General features: G+C 24.6%; 1 protein-coding gene across 6 annotated transcripts in view; it reads left to right on the top strand.

Annotated features, from left to right (window-relative positions):
• Positions 1-17,743, top strand: part of LOC129611217 (locomotion-related protein Hikaru genki) — a 91,899-nt gene extending 74,156 nt beyond the window's left edge. For all 6 annotated transcript variants that reach the window (XM_055524222.1, XM_055524220.1, XM_055524221.1 and 3 more), the window contains 4 exons: positions 3,423-3,759; positions 4,339-4,827; positions 11,996-12,184; positions 13,418-17,743. In XM_055524222.1, the coding sequence (XP_055380197.1) occupies positions 3,423-3,759; positions 4,339-4,827; positions 11,996-12,184; positions 13,418-13,629 (1,227 nt within the window). In that variant the 3' untranslated portion in view covers positions 13,630-17,743. The remainder of the gene's footprint in view (positions 1-3,422; positions 3,760-4,338; positions 4,828-11,995; positions 12,185-13,417) is intronic.
• The last annotated feature ends 3,311 nt before the right edge of the window (positions 17,744-21,054 follow it).

Genomic DNA, 21,054 nt, shown 5'->3' with positions numbered 1-21,054 from the left:
ACGGGGCTTTGTTCGTGAATATTTGTTTTTTTTTTTTTTAAATACTATTTGAATATTTTTGAAATTTTTAGAATAACTAGAAAATAGGAAAAATTCTTTTATATATGATTAATTCAAATAGAAGAAATTATTAATTCAAACTTTAACACTATGTGGAATAAAAGTTAATTTTTATTTTACAACTTCTAAAGAGTTGTAAAGGCCTTCTTATACTAATAGCGTTTGGTATTCAGTTCCTCTTATGTATATCAACACTAACTTCAAAATTATTTTAATGCTTAATATCTTAATATTAATACCGAATTTTGCTTATTAGTTGCAATTATTAAATTGTTTAGCAATACGGTATTACTGTAATTTTCAAATCACGGACACTATTTCCTTGAAATTCACAAATTACAATTTGAACTTGTATACATATTAATCGTTACGGTTCAGTACAACATGCGCGATATTCAATATATGAAAGTCTTTTACACTGAATGCAATACTAATTTTTAAATAGTTTAAAGCCATTTGATTAATTATGAGAGTAACAGTAAGAGTTCTAGGAGTGAAAGTAACTAGTTCTAAAATGTTTAGTAAATATATTTTTTTTTTAATTGACTATTAAAATTAAAGAAAGTAAGCTATTCTAAAAAAAATTACTATTGAAGAATTTTAAATCCACTGTGTATTTTAACCTAATATTGACAGTGAATATTAATTAATCTATAAATTAAAAGTTGGAAACCCAAAGTCCCTGTCGTTTACTGTGTCCAAAATTATTTAACAGCAAAAACAAAATTTTCCTTCCATTTTTCTTACAAAAATTTTAAATTAAATTCTTTAAATATTCTGACGTAAAAAAAAGAAACGGAAAATCAAAAAAAAAATAAAAATCTTCCATCTGGGATGAACATAGAGAACTTCGAACAATTTTTCGTTCTTTTTATATTTTCACAGTAACTCAACTCCATAGTGACTTAAAAAAGTATTAGAAAATACAATGAGCACTAAGTCAAGGGGTAATGGAATTGATGATAAAATTCGTGGTGATGAAGTATATAAGACAACAGTAGAATTTAAACCTGATGCTTTTTCATTTAATCCTCATTTTCGTTCATTCTGCATTTTGACATTAAAAAGCTTTTCGCTAATTCCATTCCCATTTTTTGTTTTTCTTTTTCTTTATTTTAATTTTTGTTTTATTTTACGTATTTTTTCTTTTTTCTTTCTGATTATGCTATTTTTCCTTTTTATATTTTATTTATTATCGCACAGCAGGCCTGTGGGAATAGCCTTGAACAATTTTTTAACATTAATACATACATACATACATACATGTTATAACATTATATCAATAGAAAAATATATGTACAATATTGTATAAATAAAAATCCACATAACACAGACCAACCAAGCCAACCAACTAACCAACCACAAAAAAAAAAAAGAAAGAAAAAATTAATAATTTTAAAATGAATGAAACGAAACTCTAGTGTCCTTTATCCTTTTTTTTCCATTTTCCATTTTCCGTTTTAAAAATACTATATTTACTGATTTAAAGCATATCATCTTCATCATAACACTAGCATCTCATTTGATCTGAGCACAAGAAAATTAATTTTATTTAAAACAGAAAAATTCATATAAAAGCTGTAAAATAAGAATTGTATATAAAAGAAACATCCTTGATCCTTCACAAAAAAAAATTCTGCTATCATTGTATTCGTAAAAAAAAATAGTATGAAAATCACTTGATTCCCATGATATTATTATTTTGTATATTTACACAGTAAAATATCGTTAGCATATTATGAAATTGCACTTAAATTGCTATATAAAGTTGGAAATCCCATTAAAATAAATTAATGAACGCATTCTCAGAAAATTTCCTTTAATTGAAAATGAAAAATATATTGGAAGCTTAAACGATCTATATTTTAAATTTAAATTTTGATATTATTCATTTAATAACTATACATGAGGAAATTACGGCAAGTGTGTTCCCAAGAATATTTTAATTAAAATTAATTTCGTATTTAAATTAAAACTGATTATTTTTTCAATGATTTTCATTTAAAATTTTCAATTAAATTTAAAATATTTTCATTTAGCAAACATAACAGTCTTCCACTACCTTGTATTTGTCTTAAATTTTGAAATATTTCAAGAAACATTCCAAAATCTATATATTCAGTCTATTATAAGCAAGTTGTAGGTAATTATTATCGTTTAGGAGGGAACCTTGTTGCAAATGCTTGAATGTTTTGAAATAAAAATGTTGGAATGAAAATTGAAGTAGAAATTTTAATTAAACAACTTGTCGATTTAAATCACTATAGCTTAGGAATTGAACAAAACTAGAATTTGTAGATTATACGGAAAGGACTACAATATCAAGTGAAATTATATGACAAATTAAAGTGATAAGTCTGTAACGATAATTTTTCTATACAAAATTTATCGGTTCTGCGCTATTTGTTTTGTAAGCAAAGTGCGATTTTACAATGTTTTTAAAATAGGCTGAATTCCAAATTTGTTTCCTGAATTCCAAATAGTATAATATATGGAAACTGTTATACATGGATAATGTTTTTGAAAAGAAATTAGATCTCTATTTCATTTTAATATGAAATAAACGAATCGGTAATACAATACAAATTTTGTTAACGAATACAAGCAATTAAATAAAATTACTAATAATTTTCATCATGTCAAATATTCAACGAAAACTCTTTTATGATCTTCTCTGTGTGTATGTGAGTGTACGAAATGAATCATAAATCCATCGCATTTTTCACGAGATCTTACTGTCATTCTATTTTATCTCCCATTATTCTCTTTCTCTGACACTTATTATATATCTTTTTTATTTTACTTATCATCATCATAAATATTCCGTTTCATTTTCTCTCTCTCTCTCATATTTTTTATAACCAGTTACGTTCGTTAAGTGAAAATTTATTGTTTATGTAGAGTTGGAACTTTTGTTTTTTTCAGTTCGAAAGTAAAACAATTTTTTCATTTTTTCTCTCTTTCTTACTTTTTAAATAATATTTAGGTTTGACTTTTTTTTCTTTTATTAAATTTTTGTATTTCATATAGTTTTTAAAAAAGACAAATTTTGAAAAAAAAAAAAAAACAAGTCAGTAAGAAAAAATAACATGCACTTCCATTTTCATTCTTCAACAAGAAAACAAAAAAATTTTTTTTTATTATTAATTTTTTTTTTCATTTTATTGTGTTTTTGTTCTTGTTTCTCTCATAAATTCCATTTTCTTTAAAAATTTTTTATATCCTAAAAAAAAAAACAAGTTTTCCGTTTTCGATATCCGTTTTGGTTTGTTTTCTCTCTTTTTTCTTCTTTTTTATGCATAATATGTATATATACTCGTATATATATATACATCTATATATGTATATATATGTATATGTAGAACGTTGGCTGGGATCTACCACATGGTCATTCATTACAAGCACGTTGTAAAGATTTAGGTTTATATAAATTACTTGGTGAATCACGTGTATTATGCTCAAATGGATTATGGGCACCAAGGATGCCATCATGTGTACCCACAACATTATTAACAAATTTCTCAGATGATAGTCCACCATCGATAAGAATAAAAATTGGTACAGGATCTGGTGCATTTGAGCCATCTGGTGTTTTAGCTGTTTTACCCGGTAGTACAATACATTTAGATTGTATGTATCCAAGAAGACGTGGTACTCCAGAATGGACATGGACTGGATGGTTTAAACAATATAATTTTGGTAAGTTTAATAATTTTTTTTAATTTTCAAAATTTATGAATACAATATATCCAATTTGAGAAAAATTATATAGGCCAAAAGGACAATACTCCTTCTATAATTCAATAAGCATTTTTGATGACGGTTTATTGGTTAAATTTTCATATAGCACAATTTTTGTTATTGAATGCATTTGATATCATGAATTAAGATTTGTTCTATTCATATATGATTATTGTGCTTAGTATTACTATAAGTATATGAATGAAAATAGGGCAATTTTAATTAAAGTTTTTCTACCATTCCATCTTCCATTTATTGATGCTCTATTTATTTCTGCAGTCATCAGAGAATATGTAATAATCCAATTCTAATTATCGTTGTTTTTTCTATTCAACATTAACCATATTGGCATAAACATATTCATTTTAATTAAAATCCTTTTATTCTTACATGTTCATTTAATTTACATAAAAGTAACAATATATAAGAGTTCATCGTCCTGAATTTAAAAAAAAAAAAATTCCTATTCATAATATTCTTAAAAGAGAAAATGAAATTATAAAAAAAATAATCTAATTTTCGCTTTACTGCTTATAGGATGGTCAACAGTGCCAGAAGAGAAAGGCACAAAATATCGTTTAACAATTAAGGATATACAAAATCAAGATTCTGGTACATTTACATGTGCATCACCGCGTGGATTAACAAATAGTATACCAATTGTTGTAACAACATCACAATGTCCACCATTACCAGAACCAGTTCCACCATTAAATTTACGTTTAGAAGGGAATAAATTGGGTCAGCGTGCATTATATAGATGTCCACTTGGTTTTAGAATTGAAGGAACTGTTAATTCAACATGTCTTGCATCAGGAAATTGGTCATCACCGCCACCAACATGTCAATCAGTACAATGTCCACCATTATATTTAGAAGATCCGCATTTAAGTTTAACTGAATTAAATACATCAGCATGGGGCCGGGCAGTTTTCAAATGTCAATGGGGATTTAAATTAAGTGGTCCACCTGGTTTAGAATGTGAACCATCTGGTATATGGAGCGGTCCAGTACCAAGATGTAGAGGTAAATATTTTTTATTTTATTATTCCATTTTGTTTTTTTCCCATAATAATAACAATAATGAAAACAGGGAAAAGAAAAATTTGTTCAAAAAAAAAAGTTTAAATATCTCAATTTCTTTCCAGAAAGAAGGAAAGTTTTTATTGTTGTTCAGAAACTTTTCTGAAACTTTAATTTTTTTTTTATATAAAATAAAATTTGTTCATTGTATGTGATTGCATGAAAGAAAATACCAAATGGACATAGAGAATTCGTAATCAATTTGAAAAATTTTGTCCACCCTCACATACACAAACTACCTCTTAAATTTCATTTTGAAAATTTAATTTTCTATTTTCCATCTTTTTAATACTTAAAGTAACCGAATTGAAATTTCTAACTTTTTTTCTCAAATAATCCTGTAATCAAATACATTTTTCTACAGGATTTGCAACAACAATAAAAAAAATTTTTTTTCTCTTCAATTTATTTGAATTATTTTTATTATTTATTTTTAATGCTTTTGATTTGGATTTGATAATGAAGTTGTCATTCCTTTAGGCAATATTTTCTTTATAATATGGATTTAAAAGTAAACTAGAAAGCTAAAAAGGAATTAATTTGATTTTAAGGAACATGAGAGAATGCTTGTATGTAGATTGGGTCAAAGAAGAAAAATTGTTATTGTCGGAAAATAGAAAATTAAGTGTCTATCGAATTCAGAATATCAGGATAGTTAGTTTAACATCACTTTGAATTTGAGTACAACTAAAACCTAGAGACTTAACACGCTAATCCCATAAATATCTTCTATATTAATAATTCTAATCACACTATAATTTGTTTTCTTATGTAAAATTAAATTTGGCTAAGTATTAGAACAAATCTAGATTTTTATAGAAACTTAACTATGGGGGAATTTTAAATCTATTTACCTTTTGGCTTAAAAATAAGAACAACAAACCTAATTTACATAAAGATCCCAACAAAATTTAACTTAAGTACTGGAATCAGATTTTAATAATTATTTTCTTAAGTACAAATTATGACCAATCTGATGTGATGAAAGGATGAAAATAATGTGAAAAATGTAAAATTGTAAATTACAAGCAAAATAACAAGTTTTCTTCTCTCTTTTTCCCTGAGACAAAATTTACTTTTAAAATAATCTTCGAAAATGTAGTCAGAGAATAATAAAAAAAAATCCTTGAAAATTTTTTTGTTTTGTTTTTAGAAAAAAACTTTGAATATCCTTATCATATTCTTTAAAACTATTTATAAAATAACTTATTATATACAGGTGTTTAAATGAAGTTAAAGTAAAAGTTTAGCTTGTATGAATTTCAATTTACTTGCTCTTCAGGATCTCTTTTTTTCTTCTATGTATTTGAATAATAATTATATGTATACGTATTAATAGTTTAGGTGTTCTAAAAGTTTGGATGCAAAAAAGGATTAAATTTTAAAAATTTAGAAGATTTTTAGAGAAATTAATATCATTTGTGTATGTAATAAAATTGTTGGTGTAAAGAGTTTATGGATTTTTTTTCCGATTTAAAGATCAATAAATTTTTGGGCGGGGAATTAAATTAATTTCAGACCAAAATAAAGTATTTTATCCTTAGCTCTTGTTAAAATTGCATTGTATCCCATTGCACATGAAATTTTGAATATTGAGTTTTTGATAGAAACAGGCTTCTCCATGGCGAAGAAGCGTAAATAAATTATATTTAGCAAGATTTCGGTTTGCCAGTCTGTCGGTATGAGTGAACTACATGTGTCGATTTAACATTTTTTGCCATATCTAAGGAGCTATGAAATTTAATATTTGAGTTCAGTTTTGAGTTATCGAAAGTTACCGACAAACTATTCAGAGAATTCGGACGGCTTAAAGTGAAACTCTACTAAGAGCGAAATTACCATTTTTCTAAGTAACTAAAAGCTTATTAGTGTGCATAAAATTTGAAAGAATTTAACAGTCAATTGCATAATTTTATGTAACATTTTCGCATATTATTCTTCTTGGTGTTGAATTGTCAGTTGATTTTTCGTTTCCTTATATTCGCTTATCTGTCACAACATTAATTCAAAATAATGGAATTAAGTTTACCGAATTCTTATAAATAGTTTGTGGTACAGTAAATATTAGAACCCTGTTTAAAGTGGATGTGGTTGAATTGCAATGATTCGTGTACCTGCTATACAATTTCAAGAATAATATTTATGGTCAAATCTTAAAAACTCAAAAGCATTTTTTAATAAGTCAAATGAAATGTCACATCCAAATAAGGCGTCATTCTAAATTATAATGTGTCTCTAGTTTAATGTTAATAAGATCGAATTTGTAGTATAAGAAAAAGCTTTGCTACAAATATAATTATACCTTTTACTTTGTAAATTCATTGTTGATTGATTATTGGGATACGACAATGCGCTTTGACGTAAACTATCTATTGCGCTCTGCTTAAATTTGTTTTTAATAAAAAATATTTTTCGCGAACAAATTTCCTTGCACTTGGCATTTTTGTGTTCAATAAAATTCTATTATCAAATCCATTAAAGTTTATTTGTCAAATATCATATTTAAGCGGTTACTTATTGTAAATTCCATAAGTCGACGAGGTTTATATTGTACAACTTACTGTTAATTGAAATTTATTGGAATAATCATTTTCAAAATAGCAAAACCTTCATTTTAAAACATCACCGGAAACAAACAATGGCAAAACGGCTAACAATAAATATTTAGTAAAGCATTTGAATAATTTAAATTTTTCGTATTCGTTTTAATTAAGTCACTTGCGCCAGTATTACATTTAAATTTAAAATAAATAAAAAATTTTGTAGTTTCTTTTAAAAAGTGCGGAATGCCACAATCAATACAGGATACTAAGAATTTCTATGCAAAAATTTCGGTTTTTCTTGCATTTTGTTCTAAATGAGAAAAATTTTGCATTTCAAATTTACATGACTGAAAAAAAAAAAATTATAAAAAGAAAAAGGATTTCTTACTTTATGCATAAACAGTTAAAATGAAAAGACAAACAAAAGTCCTGCATAAAAGCTCATAATGAAATTCGGTTTCCGTTTTTTTCCTCTTTATTTTAATTTTCTTTTACATTTTGTTTTCATTATGAAGTTAATGTTGACTTAAAAAAATCTCCCAGAATCTATACAGAGAAACGGGAAAAAATAAGAATTCAAAAAATTCAGAAACCAAAACAATCTGCAAACGAAGTAAAACTTTGCATCTTTTATACTTTTTGTTTTTTGCTGGTATCCTTTTCACTTTTTTTTCATTTCAGTTGTCTAGACTTCTGACAAAATCAACAAAAACAAAGGCCCTCAGCAGGAGAACATAATAATGAAAAGAAATGAAAAAAAAACCCGAAAGAAAACAAAGAAAAATTGTGGAAAACTTTCTAATTTTCATGTCGATTTTTTGTATAGTTCTGGAATAAAAAAAATGCGCTGGTTCTTTTTATATTCCTGTTTTTTTCTCCGCAAATTGAAATCAATTTTTTTTTATATTAAAGAGAATGAAACAATAAATGGAATTGAACATAAAAGCTAGAAAAAAAAAATTATAATCAGGATTGGCCGACAAGGAAGAATATAAAATTGGTTAAGGTTTTTCCAATTAGGCGAAAATCGAACTTGGTTCTTTTTGTTTTACACTTATTAGAGAGAAATTATTGGTTTGGGGGTTGTTCATTGATATTTCAATTTTGAGACTAAGAGCGACCCATAAATTATAATAAAATTTATTTTACGAGTATTTAAAATTTTTATGGAAATTGAACTTTTTTTTATGAATTAAAATTTTTTGCAATAATTACGAGTGTATGTAATTTTATACTTTTATATTTTTGTCCTATTTCGCTACCGGGAGAAGCATAATTCTAGTGCATAATATCGTAGAACATGAACCAGTTCATGTTTCGGGTCATTAAGTTTACTAGATAGGTGACAAGTCTACTAGTAAGTTCAATGTTTACTAGGTTTTGAACCCGAGACCCTTTCATTAAAGGATAATAGTGCAATAACCATTGTACCGTTGTTCAGGTCAGTGCAATCTTAGAAAAGAATAATCAAACCATTAAAAATGTTTTCCTGAATATTTACGTGAGTTCTGCTTAAGCTACCTTTTAAGGCTGTTATGATCGCCATGCGATAACAATAATCTGCCATAATTCAGCTATTGAGAGTCTGACACTGCTTTATAAAAAATAATTTCAAAGAACCATATTGAACATATTACTCAAATTCTCAATTTAAGTACGCAAACATCTAACTAAAATATTAAAGTCAATTTAAAATTCTATTATTGCAGAGTTTATAAAAAGTGAAATCGAAACTGTAGTGATATATGAAGTCAAAATTTCATTAAAGAAAAAAAAGGAAACAGAAAAGAATGTGTTTTAAATATTGGTGGCCATATTACACATACTCATTCAAACAAAATGAATTTGAGTATTTCAATGATTGAAAATTTGGCAAAAAAGAAGAAAAACAAGAAAATCAGAAAAAAAAAAGAAAATAGTAGAAAAATAAAAGTCTGAATTTGTGGTTTTTGTTTTAAATTTTGAACAAATGTGCTTCAAATCCCTTCGATATTATTATGTAGACAAAGTTCTCTTTTTTATTTGAATTTTTTAATTCCGGAGTCCTTGAAATATTTAAAAAAAACCGAAGAAAAGAATAAAATTGTTGTTATTTTTTTCCTTGTTCTCTTTTTTTTATATTTTAAATTCAAATTTTTCAAATAATTTCAAATTTTGTGTTTTTCATTCTAGATCTGTTTATTCATTTGTCTCTTGGTAACTTTTCAATATTTTAATGTTTTCATTCATTTAATATTCAAAAATGGTTGTACAAAAAAAAAAATTTTAGTTTTTTTTAACGAAGTCAGAAATGTTCCATTACTGAACAAAGAAATATTAAAATTTATTGAAGGTTTAATATAGAATTTTGAATATTAAAATGCGGTTGGTGTTATACAATTGATATTTCGTATTTAAGCATGATTTTTATTATTAGCTAACAAAAATACAATAATGAAATTTGAAGACAAATTTATAATGCCTTTGGTCTTTGTTTTAATTTTAAGAAAGTTTACTACAATTCTTGCAACGCCATTATTATTGACCTAATCCTTGTTTTTAGTAATGAAAATTACTGGTTTTAGTCTTTGTTTTTAATAATTAAAATCATAGTCAAAATTCTAATCACAGAAACAATTATGTTTTTATGAGTAGATATTCAAAGAAAATATTGATAGAGTCAAAAAATGAAAACTGAAGAACTCAATACAGAAAAATTAAGAATGATTTCAAGTCAAGGAAATTTCAGCTTTTATCAGCTTTTCATTTTGTAAATTTCTTTTTTGAATTTATTAAATCTTTCAGTATTTTGATTATTTTGTATATTTTGTATTTATTCCTTTCTTAAATATGGAAACTAATTTAGTTGAATATTTTAAATATGTACGTAATTCTGAATATTATGAATTAATTTTAAATATTGTTATGAATTTTATTTAAATTAAAATAATGAAAATGCTATGAAATACAAAAAAATCACTTGGGATTTGTCACGAATTTAAAATAGAATTTAAAATTTTTTGCATATTTTTAGGGGACGAATAAAAAAAATCTTTAATTAACCAACAGAGTACAGGGTACTTTATTTTTTAAAATTCTTTAAAATTTAATAAATCAAAAGGTGAAATATGACAATGGGAAACGGAAGGGAATATTTTGATTTGAGAGGAATGATTTTATTTTTTGGAATTTAATCTGATTGGTTCTTAAAATTTCACGTTGAAATAATAAGAAAATCTGTCCTATTAATAAAATATTCCTGAAATTAAAAGTGAAGATCTCTAAATTTTTGTATCAGTAAGCCTAGTTCAAATGATATTGCCTTATTTTGTCAATTATAAACGGTGAAGGGGTTTTATTTATAAACAAGAGTTTGCTTAAAATTGATTTTTGTAACGTAAAATTTATTTTTAGTAATTTGAGGGTTTATTTAAAATAAAAAGGCATTAAAATTACTTAATAGTTTTAACCTTGTTGCTAATAATTAACGAATTATCTGCTAATCTTTATTCAATGAATCAATTTTATTTTTCTGATTTTCTTTTAAATGTTATGGAAAAAAAAATTATTTTTCAATCACCAGATAAAATTTATTTATATGTACGTTTTTCGAAATTGATTTTGATATTTTGTCAGTTTTTTCCTCTTTAGTATTGAAGTACAATGATCAATGCCGTTTTTGATTATAATAAATAAATTTGAAATTATTTTATTTCATAGTGGTTTTCATTTGCACTCCGTTAACATTAATGCTTTTTCATTGCCCTACTTCCTACAATAATGAAGGTATTGTGGTAATATCGAATTTTATAGTTAAATTTTTCATTGGACATGGATTTTTCATTTTCGCAGAAACAAAAAGAAATTATTTTTAGAGAAATTATGTAGGTTTATCTAAGCGATTGGTTTAGCTCTTGTTTCTTCGGATTATCAATTATACAAAATCTTATACCTTAGTTTAGTTTGTTAATTTAGCCATTCGATCCACTCTTTCAATAGGCTGAGACAAATATTCTAATTTTTCCATATTTAACATAAAAGTACAGGGTTTTGACAGATATTTCATACAAAAGATTCATTAACATGATGAAAAAAGGAACCAAAGATTTTTATTTTAGAAAAATCTGGCATAAAATTGCGAACCTCATTTATGTTTTTGACTCTTTGCAAAGTAGCAATTACCAAATATTTTTAAATTTTGCATCCCAACTCTTTTTGCTTATTTATAGAAAAATGAATTAAAAACATATGAGCGAGTTTTAGAAACTGAGCCTGGTCGAAGGCTTTACTTTATCCTACCTAATTAGGTCGAAGAATATCATGTTCTAACGATATTGAAATTTAAAAAATTTTTGTGATAATTATATCTGGAGAGTAATGCAACAGATATTAAATTAGTTTGAGAAATGCATAAATGCAGTCCGACATTGTGTTGTTCACATTCAAGTTTTGTTGTTTTATATCATTAACATTTATATTTATAACATACATATTATACAAATTTACGCATATTCGCATATAAATACATAATTTATTGATTATTATCCTTTTTTGTTTTTAAAAAAAAAAAATTCTCTTATGAAATGAAGCAATTCAATGTCCACAACCTTTGATACCGATTAATGGACGTATTGATGGTACAAGTGGTTCATCAAGTCATCGTCGTTATGCTGTTGGTGCTTTAGTAACATTCAGTTGTACAGAGGGCCATCTATTAGTGGGTGAAGCAAGTATTGTTTGTACAGAAACTGGGTTCTGGTCTCATCCACCACCATTTTGTAAGTATATAGGTACATAATATTATATTGTACGTTTCAAAAAAAAAAAATATTTTCATTGTGTTAAAATAAAATAAATTCGTTTATATTATTTATTTTTTGATATTGACTTAGTCACGAGCCTGTTATTGATGCTGATTGAAATTGAAAAATAAAGAAGAATTTTTTTTATTTTTTTTTTTTTTTTGTGTTGTTTTTGATTTATATGATTGGTCATTTTTGAATGATTCGAATTCTCTTCATTGTTATCCTTTTGATGACAAAACCAGTCACTTGTTAAAATTGTTAAAAAAAAAATAAATGTAGGGGGAGAAAGAAATGTAATGTTACAAAATAAAGGACTTTTTCGTTCATTTTTCTTTTTTCATTTTATTTTTTAATATTTGAAAAGATGTGAAAATTGAAAAGAAAATATTTTTGTTTTATTATTTATTGTGGTTTAAAATAGTTTTGGGCCGGATTTTCTGTGACTTGAAAATATTTGTTTTTACACATTTAATTTTTTTTTGTGTTATGACATAAAATTTTTGTTGCTGCTTGAAATTTAATTGACAATTTAAATTATTTTTTATAAATCAATGATAAAAAAATAAATAAATCTTATAATAATCGTAAATACGTTAGCCAATATGAAAGAGCATTTATTGAAAAGGGTTTAAAGGGAAAAATGTGCAGGAAGGGCAGGGTATACATCATTTGTAGAAGAAAAGTCCACGAAAATTTGTCTAATTTTGATTTATTTCAGAACTCACCTTTTCATCTAGTACTCTTTGATACTATTGACTCTTTATAAGGGAATTTGTGAGGATGTAATTTTTGTTCCTTCTTTTGTTGGTAATTGCCTCATTTATTTAAGAGAAAAATTCAGTTCAAAATCACTCACTCGTTTAGAGTATAAAAAAAGTCATTTTTAAATATTTCCCGTATTAAACTTTGTCTATATTATAAATTTTTAATAAAAAGAAAAGGAAGACCAATAATCAATAGAAAATACATTGGAATTAAGTTCAATTTAAGCATTTACATGCTTTCTATATGTGATCTTCATTTACGCCTATTTCAATATTAAGGTAAAATACCCTGTAATCTGACCTTATTTGATTAGGCAAATAAAAGGATTAAAAGTTATATTGATATTTTTAATTCAAAACTTTTATAAATTTATTTCATAAAAAATTTTCATACACACAATGTAAATTTATAAATTCTTTTATTTATTTAAAAAAAATATAGGTAAATCACAGTGTCCATATCCAGGTGATCCACCAAACGGTTTAATAGCACCATTAAAATTCCATTATGATCCTGGAGATTTTCTATCGGTACAATGCCGGCCTGGTTTTGTTGAATATAGTTCATCTGGTCCACCAGAACGTCCAAGATGTTTACCTGATGGTAATTGGTCTGGACCAGTTCCACAATGTCGAAGTTATGAAGAAGTATAGCTTTTAAAGGGCCGCTCTGACGGACAATTAATTAATACAAAAAATCAAACAGTTAATATATAAAAAAAAAAACACGAGAAACTATAATAAGAGAGCCTGATGTTGGCGGCCTGTAAAAATCCAATGAAAGAAACAGAAACAAGTAAGTCAAAATAGAAGAGGTTTAAATTACATACATACACACTTCCTTAACATTTAATATCTAAAGTAATATTGACTCTTAAACTAAGATTTAAAAGATAAAAAAAAACCAAAGTCGTTTTAGTTATTAAAGTGATATAATTGGACAGTCAAAAAATAAAAAATGAAAATGAAAGATTTTAAAATCAAGTTAAAAATTAAAAGAGATTGATGAAAAATATTAAAAGGACAAAAGAAAAATTCGAAACGGAAAACAAAAATTTAATATTCTTTTGAATATAAAAATTTAGAAATTATTTAAAATTTATATTTAATTACGATAATATTAAAGAAATCTTTCTAAATAATGTAAAAAAAAAATGAAAATAATGTGAAGAAATATGGAAAAATAAAAATTGAAGAACATGTTTTGAATGTTATTGAACAGAAAGGATTCAAAGGGATAGAGAAGAAAGGAAACATAATTAAATTTTCTTTTTCTGTAGTTTTTTCTTAACAATATTTTACTATAAATTTCTCTTAAATTTTTCAAAATATACACAAAATAATAAATAATTGAATCAATAATAAAAAATATAATTAATAAGAAAATATTCAAAATTTATGAGTTACAATTATAATTTGGAAAATTTGTTACATCCTTTCTGTGCAAATAAATGAAAAGGAAAAATTATTCTGTGGAAGGGATTTCAAAAATTTAAAAAATGAATTTCACACATTTAAATTATTCTAAGCAAACTATTATGGTAATTTATTTTAATGGATTCTTCGATCATGACAATTAATCTTGGATTCAAGCTTGTGTATTTTGTTATTATTAATGAATTGATAGTCATAAGAATTAAGAAAAGATTTAATTCTGGGAAAATCCCCAAATGCATTAACTCTGCTACTTTGAATTATTGCCAGAAATTTTTGAAAAGCTAAATAATGTTCATTTAAAAATGTTAAATGAAATTAACATAATTTTTAACTGTGGTCTGTAGGGCTATTACCACACGTGAAATTAAATTCAAACAACAAGCTCAAAACGACTTCAAGTCAAATAACAAATTCATATAACAGATCCCAGTACTTTTATTTTCAGTTCATTTCCAACAAAAAAAATTTGCTTGCTTGAAATTTGTAATAAATAAGTATTGGGTACTTATTTATTTGTAATAAATAAGTACCCACATTGATATTCAGTCCGAATTAATTATCAATTACAATAAAAATTTTGTTGAAAGAAGAATAAGATTCATATACATATGTGCTTTTATTCCACTTTGTATTGAACGTAAAACGTTTAACTCCTTCAAATATGTCAAATTCTTTGCGGAATTAAAGAGAGTAATTATTATTTATTTACTCTAATTGTTGTTCTTCATGCAAGTACTGCCAAAATGAGCACAAAAAATCTCATTTAACACTCTATTGGTATGCTCAGTTCATAAATTAAATTTTGTTGTTTTAAATTATATTTTAACTCAAAAATATTCCCTTCAACACTATTTCGAGCATAAACAATTTACGCACTTTATTATATTGATAAAACAATAAAACGATTAAGAGAGTGCGATTGTACGAAAACCATGCAATTTTATTGCTTTTCAAATTTTATTTTGATTTCTCGAATATCAAAGAAAACGTACGTATAATATATGGGATGCCAATAAATGTTATGTATGTAATTTTCACATTTCAATAACCTTATTACATTTTCTTTTATAGAAATAGGTTTATAAAGCCATCATTGTATAAATGGAAATCGTGGTAACTAAACACAACAAAATTATTGCTTACATCGTTTAATATAAATTGAAAATTTTTGAATTTTAAAGTAGCAATTTCAGGAATGTTTGTGGTTAATATAGTGTTGAGCATTCTAAATTTTAAAATTCATATAAATGAATTTATTTATTTGTATATAACGTGTAGTTGAAATTTTATTTGATTTGCATTTAATGAATATTTGAAAAGGATACGAAAATTCCATTAATTATATATTTTTAATCAATTTTCAACATGTTGCATTTGTAAGGCAAATTAAAATTCACATCATAGTTATATAATTTGAAATTTACCATTATTATTGAATCATACAAATTTTAGAAAGAAATTTCTAGGCTAAAAAATTTTTATGATTTTGGGTGTCGTGTGCAAAAGGAATACATTAAATGTATACCGAATTAATTTACTTTCATTTAAGTTTTATAGATTGTTGTGCTAATTTAAAAGGTGTCCGCTATTATTATTTTGAAATTAATATAAAAATCAAATCATTTAATTTATATTTTTGCTTTTAAAAGTAGAAATACTTTCACAGGATGCCTATAGCACGTAATTATTGTTATAATTGGGTAGGCATAAATAATTTCAAAGAATTTCGACAAAAGTGGTTCATTGTGGTACATTGTGTAGCACTGTCATTGTGAGCACTGTGAGTACGATGTTAAGCAATATAAGAAAGTGTTTAATTCGCTTTTCGATTCTTCGTGTCAATTATATATAATTATTGTTTTTTTAGTATCACTATAATCTTTAATTATAACTAAATGTAAAAGCACAAAAAGGAATTTATAAAATTTTGTTGTGAAGCTGAAGCTTGAATTTCATCTAGAATTCAATGATATTTTAGGCACTGTCCCATGTTAACATGATAGCAACATCCAATGTTGAAATAAATGTTGAATATAATTAAATAATAAGAAATTTTGAATTGGTAGTGTTTTAAAACTAAGAACAAATGTTCGAAATTGTATTTTTTAAGCATATCTAAAATTTCAAAAGAAATGCAATACAAAATTTTTAAACCAATATAAAAATTACAAGTTATCATGCTACAATTTCATTTTCAAGAAAAATTCTTGTACACTTTGAGTATAATATTTGATTTCTACAGTAAAATTTTTGTAAGGCCTTCAGGAAATTATTTTTATTTTTATATTTATTTATTTTTCTTTCATTTTAATTATTATGAAACTTTTTTGTATATTTTCAATATAATTTAAAAATATAAGATTCATTGTCTAGATTTATAAGATTTAATTCATTTGGTTTTTATTTTATTCTTCATTTCTTTAGAGTCTTTAAAATGATCTTGACTTTAATTTAAAAATTTTAAAATAAAAAAAGAATTGGAAAGAAAAACAAGAAAATTAAATTTATACATTTTTTTGTTTTAATTTTGTTCTATTTTATATAAACAGTTGCATAATAAACAATTCAAAAAACGAAAATGAAAATCAAAATAAATAAACAAAATAAACACATACATACAAACGAATCCTTATAATCCTTTTCATAAAATGTGTATAAGAATGCAAATCAAAAAGAATACGAGTATGAATGATAAAGTCGAAAATACATTTGTGATATTATAAAAAAAATTAAGATTGAGAATCGAACAATGAGAAATCCATTTGGATGATTAAAATAGAGTGTGTAATTTGAAATATTTACAAAACATAGTGCCATAAATGAAGTGTTATTGCTATACTAGCATATTTTTAGTAAACTATAAATGACATTAAAAATGATATTATAAATAGTGGATGAGGAACAACACAACTACACTTAAAAGGAAATGAAAATATTTGATGAGATTCGTAGATGATGTAATCATTAAGATGGTGAGAAAACTTCGTATGCGTTATATATAGAGCGATAATAATGCCCACATGCTTACTAGATATTACATTTAAATTTTTATAATTATTTCAAATATCCAAAAAAAATTTCACATTAAGAATGTGAATTAGGCTTTAGTAAATTCGAGAAATAAAGCAAAATCTTAACTCAGAAACATACACACATACATGCATACTTCCATACTTACAAAGTTTAAGAAGTAAAAAAAATATTTCTCTTTAAAAATATTCTTATTTCACCCTTTCTCAAGGAATTTAATTGAAAACTTAATTGAAATGTAACATTCATTTGTTTTATAAGCGAAAAACAAAAAACAACCAAAAAGCAAAAAAAAATAAAAATTGAAATACTTGCTATTGTTTTATTTCTTCAGTTTTCGAGTGTCTTCTGTCTTCTCTTCAACATTTATCTCTCATATTAAATACAATACAAAAATAGAAATTTGAAAAAAAAAAATTTTAATTAAATCTCACGCTACTCTACTATTTTTGAATGCCAATGAAAATTCTTGATATTTTGTTGTTAAATGAGAAGACACTCAAACTAATATACATGAGTTGTTTTGTTTCTTTTACTATATGGTGAATAACAAAATAAGGAAATATGCACAAAATGTATTTAAATATAAAAAAAATATATATATTGATGTGTGATTGTATTTCTAATATACATATGTATTTAACTAAAATATTAAGATTGTAACAATGACAAGAATATTTTGAGAAAACAAATTTTTTACAATGAAACCAGAAAATAGAATATTGAATAAAATTTAAGAGATTTTATAATGTTTTCAAGATGAACTACAATAATAAGAGTATGTTTCAAAAGCTTGTTTTAATTGGAAATTGAAGATTTTCTATTACTCGTAATTGTTTTCAAATTCTTAAAATGTATATTTTCGTACTAATTTATAAAAAAAATCATGTTATGCCTCGATTGAAATTTTGAATTAGTTCTTGAATTTTTGAATTAGTTGCTCTTTTTTTTGTACACAGTTATAGGAACAAAATTTTATGGGAAATTTATGGGAAATTAAGGAATTTTATGGGAAATTTTAGGATATTAAATTAGAGAAATATGAACATTAATGGGAAAATTCAAAGAATTTTATCAAATCAAAATAAAAATTTTGATTCAAACAAATTATTTATTGTAATTTTCGAAATTTATTCGAACAAATTATTATATAAATTTCAAACTCGCGATACTCTTAACTCTCGATATAAATAAAGTTTTTTTTCCCAACAAACATTTTTAATGTCGAAAATTTATTCTCCTTTGGAAAATTAATTGATGAAAGAATTAATTTTATAATTTGTGTTTTAAAATTTTCTTACTTCAACGTGCATGTGTGTATTATATAAGCTGAATATACAGAATGTAGAGAAAAATTTAAAATTTTGTAATAATTAATATTACTAATACTGAAGGAAAATGTATTTTATGATTTGCAATTTTACTTCTTGCACGAATATATCAAAAAATTATAATATTAATTATAAAAAATTGCAGTTCTATAATTTATGATTATATATATATAAATTAAGGTACTTAGAAACGCTTCCCTTCATTCAACGTCGGAAGATAATTATTTCGTGGAAATTATCTTCTCAATCTTACTCGATTATCTTTAAAAGTGGTAATTTTAACACCTCCAGAAATTAGTTGTAACTCATTATATTTAAATATTACGTGTACATTATAGAATATAACAAAATTATAAATAAAATATTTAAAATTTATTATAAATAAATAGAAGAAATATTTAAGCAAACAAATAAAAAATAATCCCTTTTGTTTTTGTGTATATTTAAGAAAAAATGCAGTAACAAAATAAAAACGTATATATTGTTATATAATATCTAAAAATATTTTCATTAATTTTTGTAATTATATATAAAATTTAGGAATTAAATATAAAAATAAAATATATAATAATAAACTTAAATAAAAATATCTTTCTTTAAAATAATCTTCTTTATAATATTATGACTATGTAAAACTTGTAATAATTAACGTATATATATATATATATATATATAATATTATTAACATAAGTAAATAAATTAATTAAAAAAAAAAATAAAGTTCATAAAAATTGTAATTTATAAAAAATTTATGAAATATAATATGGAAACTGTATTAGCGATATCTTAACTTTGTTGTAAATTTTTAAATATTAAAAAAAAAAAGGATTAAAATGTAATTCAAAAAATAAATTCAAAATAATATTATAAAAAAAAAACGACCCAATAATAATAATAATTAATGATGATGTTTGTAAAATAAAATTTATTAATAATTATTAAAAATATGTTAAAAAAAAATATAATAAAATAAAAATAAATTCAAAAGTAAGGGCGAAGAGATTTTTTTTTTTTTTGAAACAAAATAAAAAAATTCAAAAAAAAAAGTTAATGTAGATATTAAAATATTATAATTATGTATGTGTGTAATATTACAATATAATTATGTATATAAGTATGCATATTTATGCATTAATATACTACAATTATACAAAACAGTTATATATAAATATATATTATATACACACATTTAGATAACTATATATATATATATATATATATATATATATATATATATATATATATGCATTTATGTACATTAAGGGAAAAAATCTATGACATTTATTCATTAATAATTGTTACGATATAGTAACATTAGCATGAAAATTTTGAGGCCTTGCAATTCTATAATGATGAAAGCATAATTACATGGGAATTCGTATACAATATAAAATGAATTTTTGTCAAAGTAATTTTTCCTATTAAATATAATATATAAAAATGAAAAAAAAATGAAGGTTTTCAAAAATTAATAATAAAAAAAATTTAAAATTTAAAATGAAAATAAAATTATTATAAATTTAATAGAAAATTATTAAATGGCTAGATAATTACATTTTTACCGACCGTATTGTGTAAACAATAGGTAGGTTATGTGATGGCAACAAATTTTGCATATCGAGTTTTCGGTGGGAACGTACTTCTCCATAGTAGGGAAGTGTAAATAAACTATTTTTAGCAACCTGTCGGTCTGTCGGTCTGTCGGTCTGTCGGTCTGTCGGTCTGTCGGTCTGTCGGTCTGTGTGTGCACGCGTGTATCTCAAGTTCGGCTGAACCGATTTTGATGAAATTTTATATGTAAGTTTGTTTCCACTATGGCACGGATCGATCAACTTTTGGTATATATCAGGCCTCGGGAACTGCACTTTTTAGCGGGCCTGTTTTACATTTTGGAACATTTTGAAGAAAATATTCAACCGATTTACTTGAAATTTTATATATAAGCTCAGCTCGACCGTCCGCAAAAATTCGTATGTTTTGGAAGAAATCAGGCATCGGCAACTAGACGTTTACTACGGGCCAAATATACATTTTTGTGTATATAAAGAGAAATAATCAACCGATTTCATTGAAATTTAATATGTGAATTCCCCGTATTAAAACAATGAACATGTAAATTTTTTGGAAAGATCAGGGCTCGAGAACTGATTTGCGGGCCGATTTTACATTTTTCACCATATCCACAGAACAAATTGATGGAATTTCTTGAAATTTGATATTTGAGTTCTGGTTGTTACCGAAACTAACTGGCGAGCATTTCAGGGAATTCGGGTAGCACAAA

This window comes from Condylostylus longicornis, unplaced genomic scaffold (genome assembly GCF_029603195.1).
Source record: "Condylostylus longicornis isolate FDR11 unplaced genomic scaffold, ASM2960319v2 ptg000048l, whole genome shotgun sequence".
In the NCBI taxonomy this organism is placed as follows: domain Eukaryota; kingdom Metazoa; phylum Arthropoda; class Insecta; order Diptera; family Dolichopodidae; genus Condylostylus; species Condylostylus longicornis.
The sequence above is the reverse complement of the archived record's forward strand: the minus strand, read 5'-3'. Positions and strand labels throughout refer to the sequence as shown.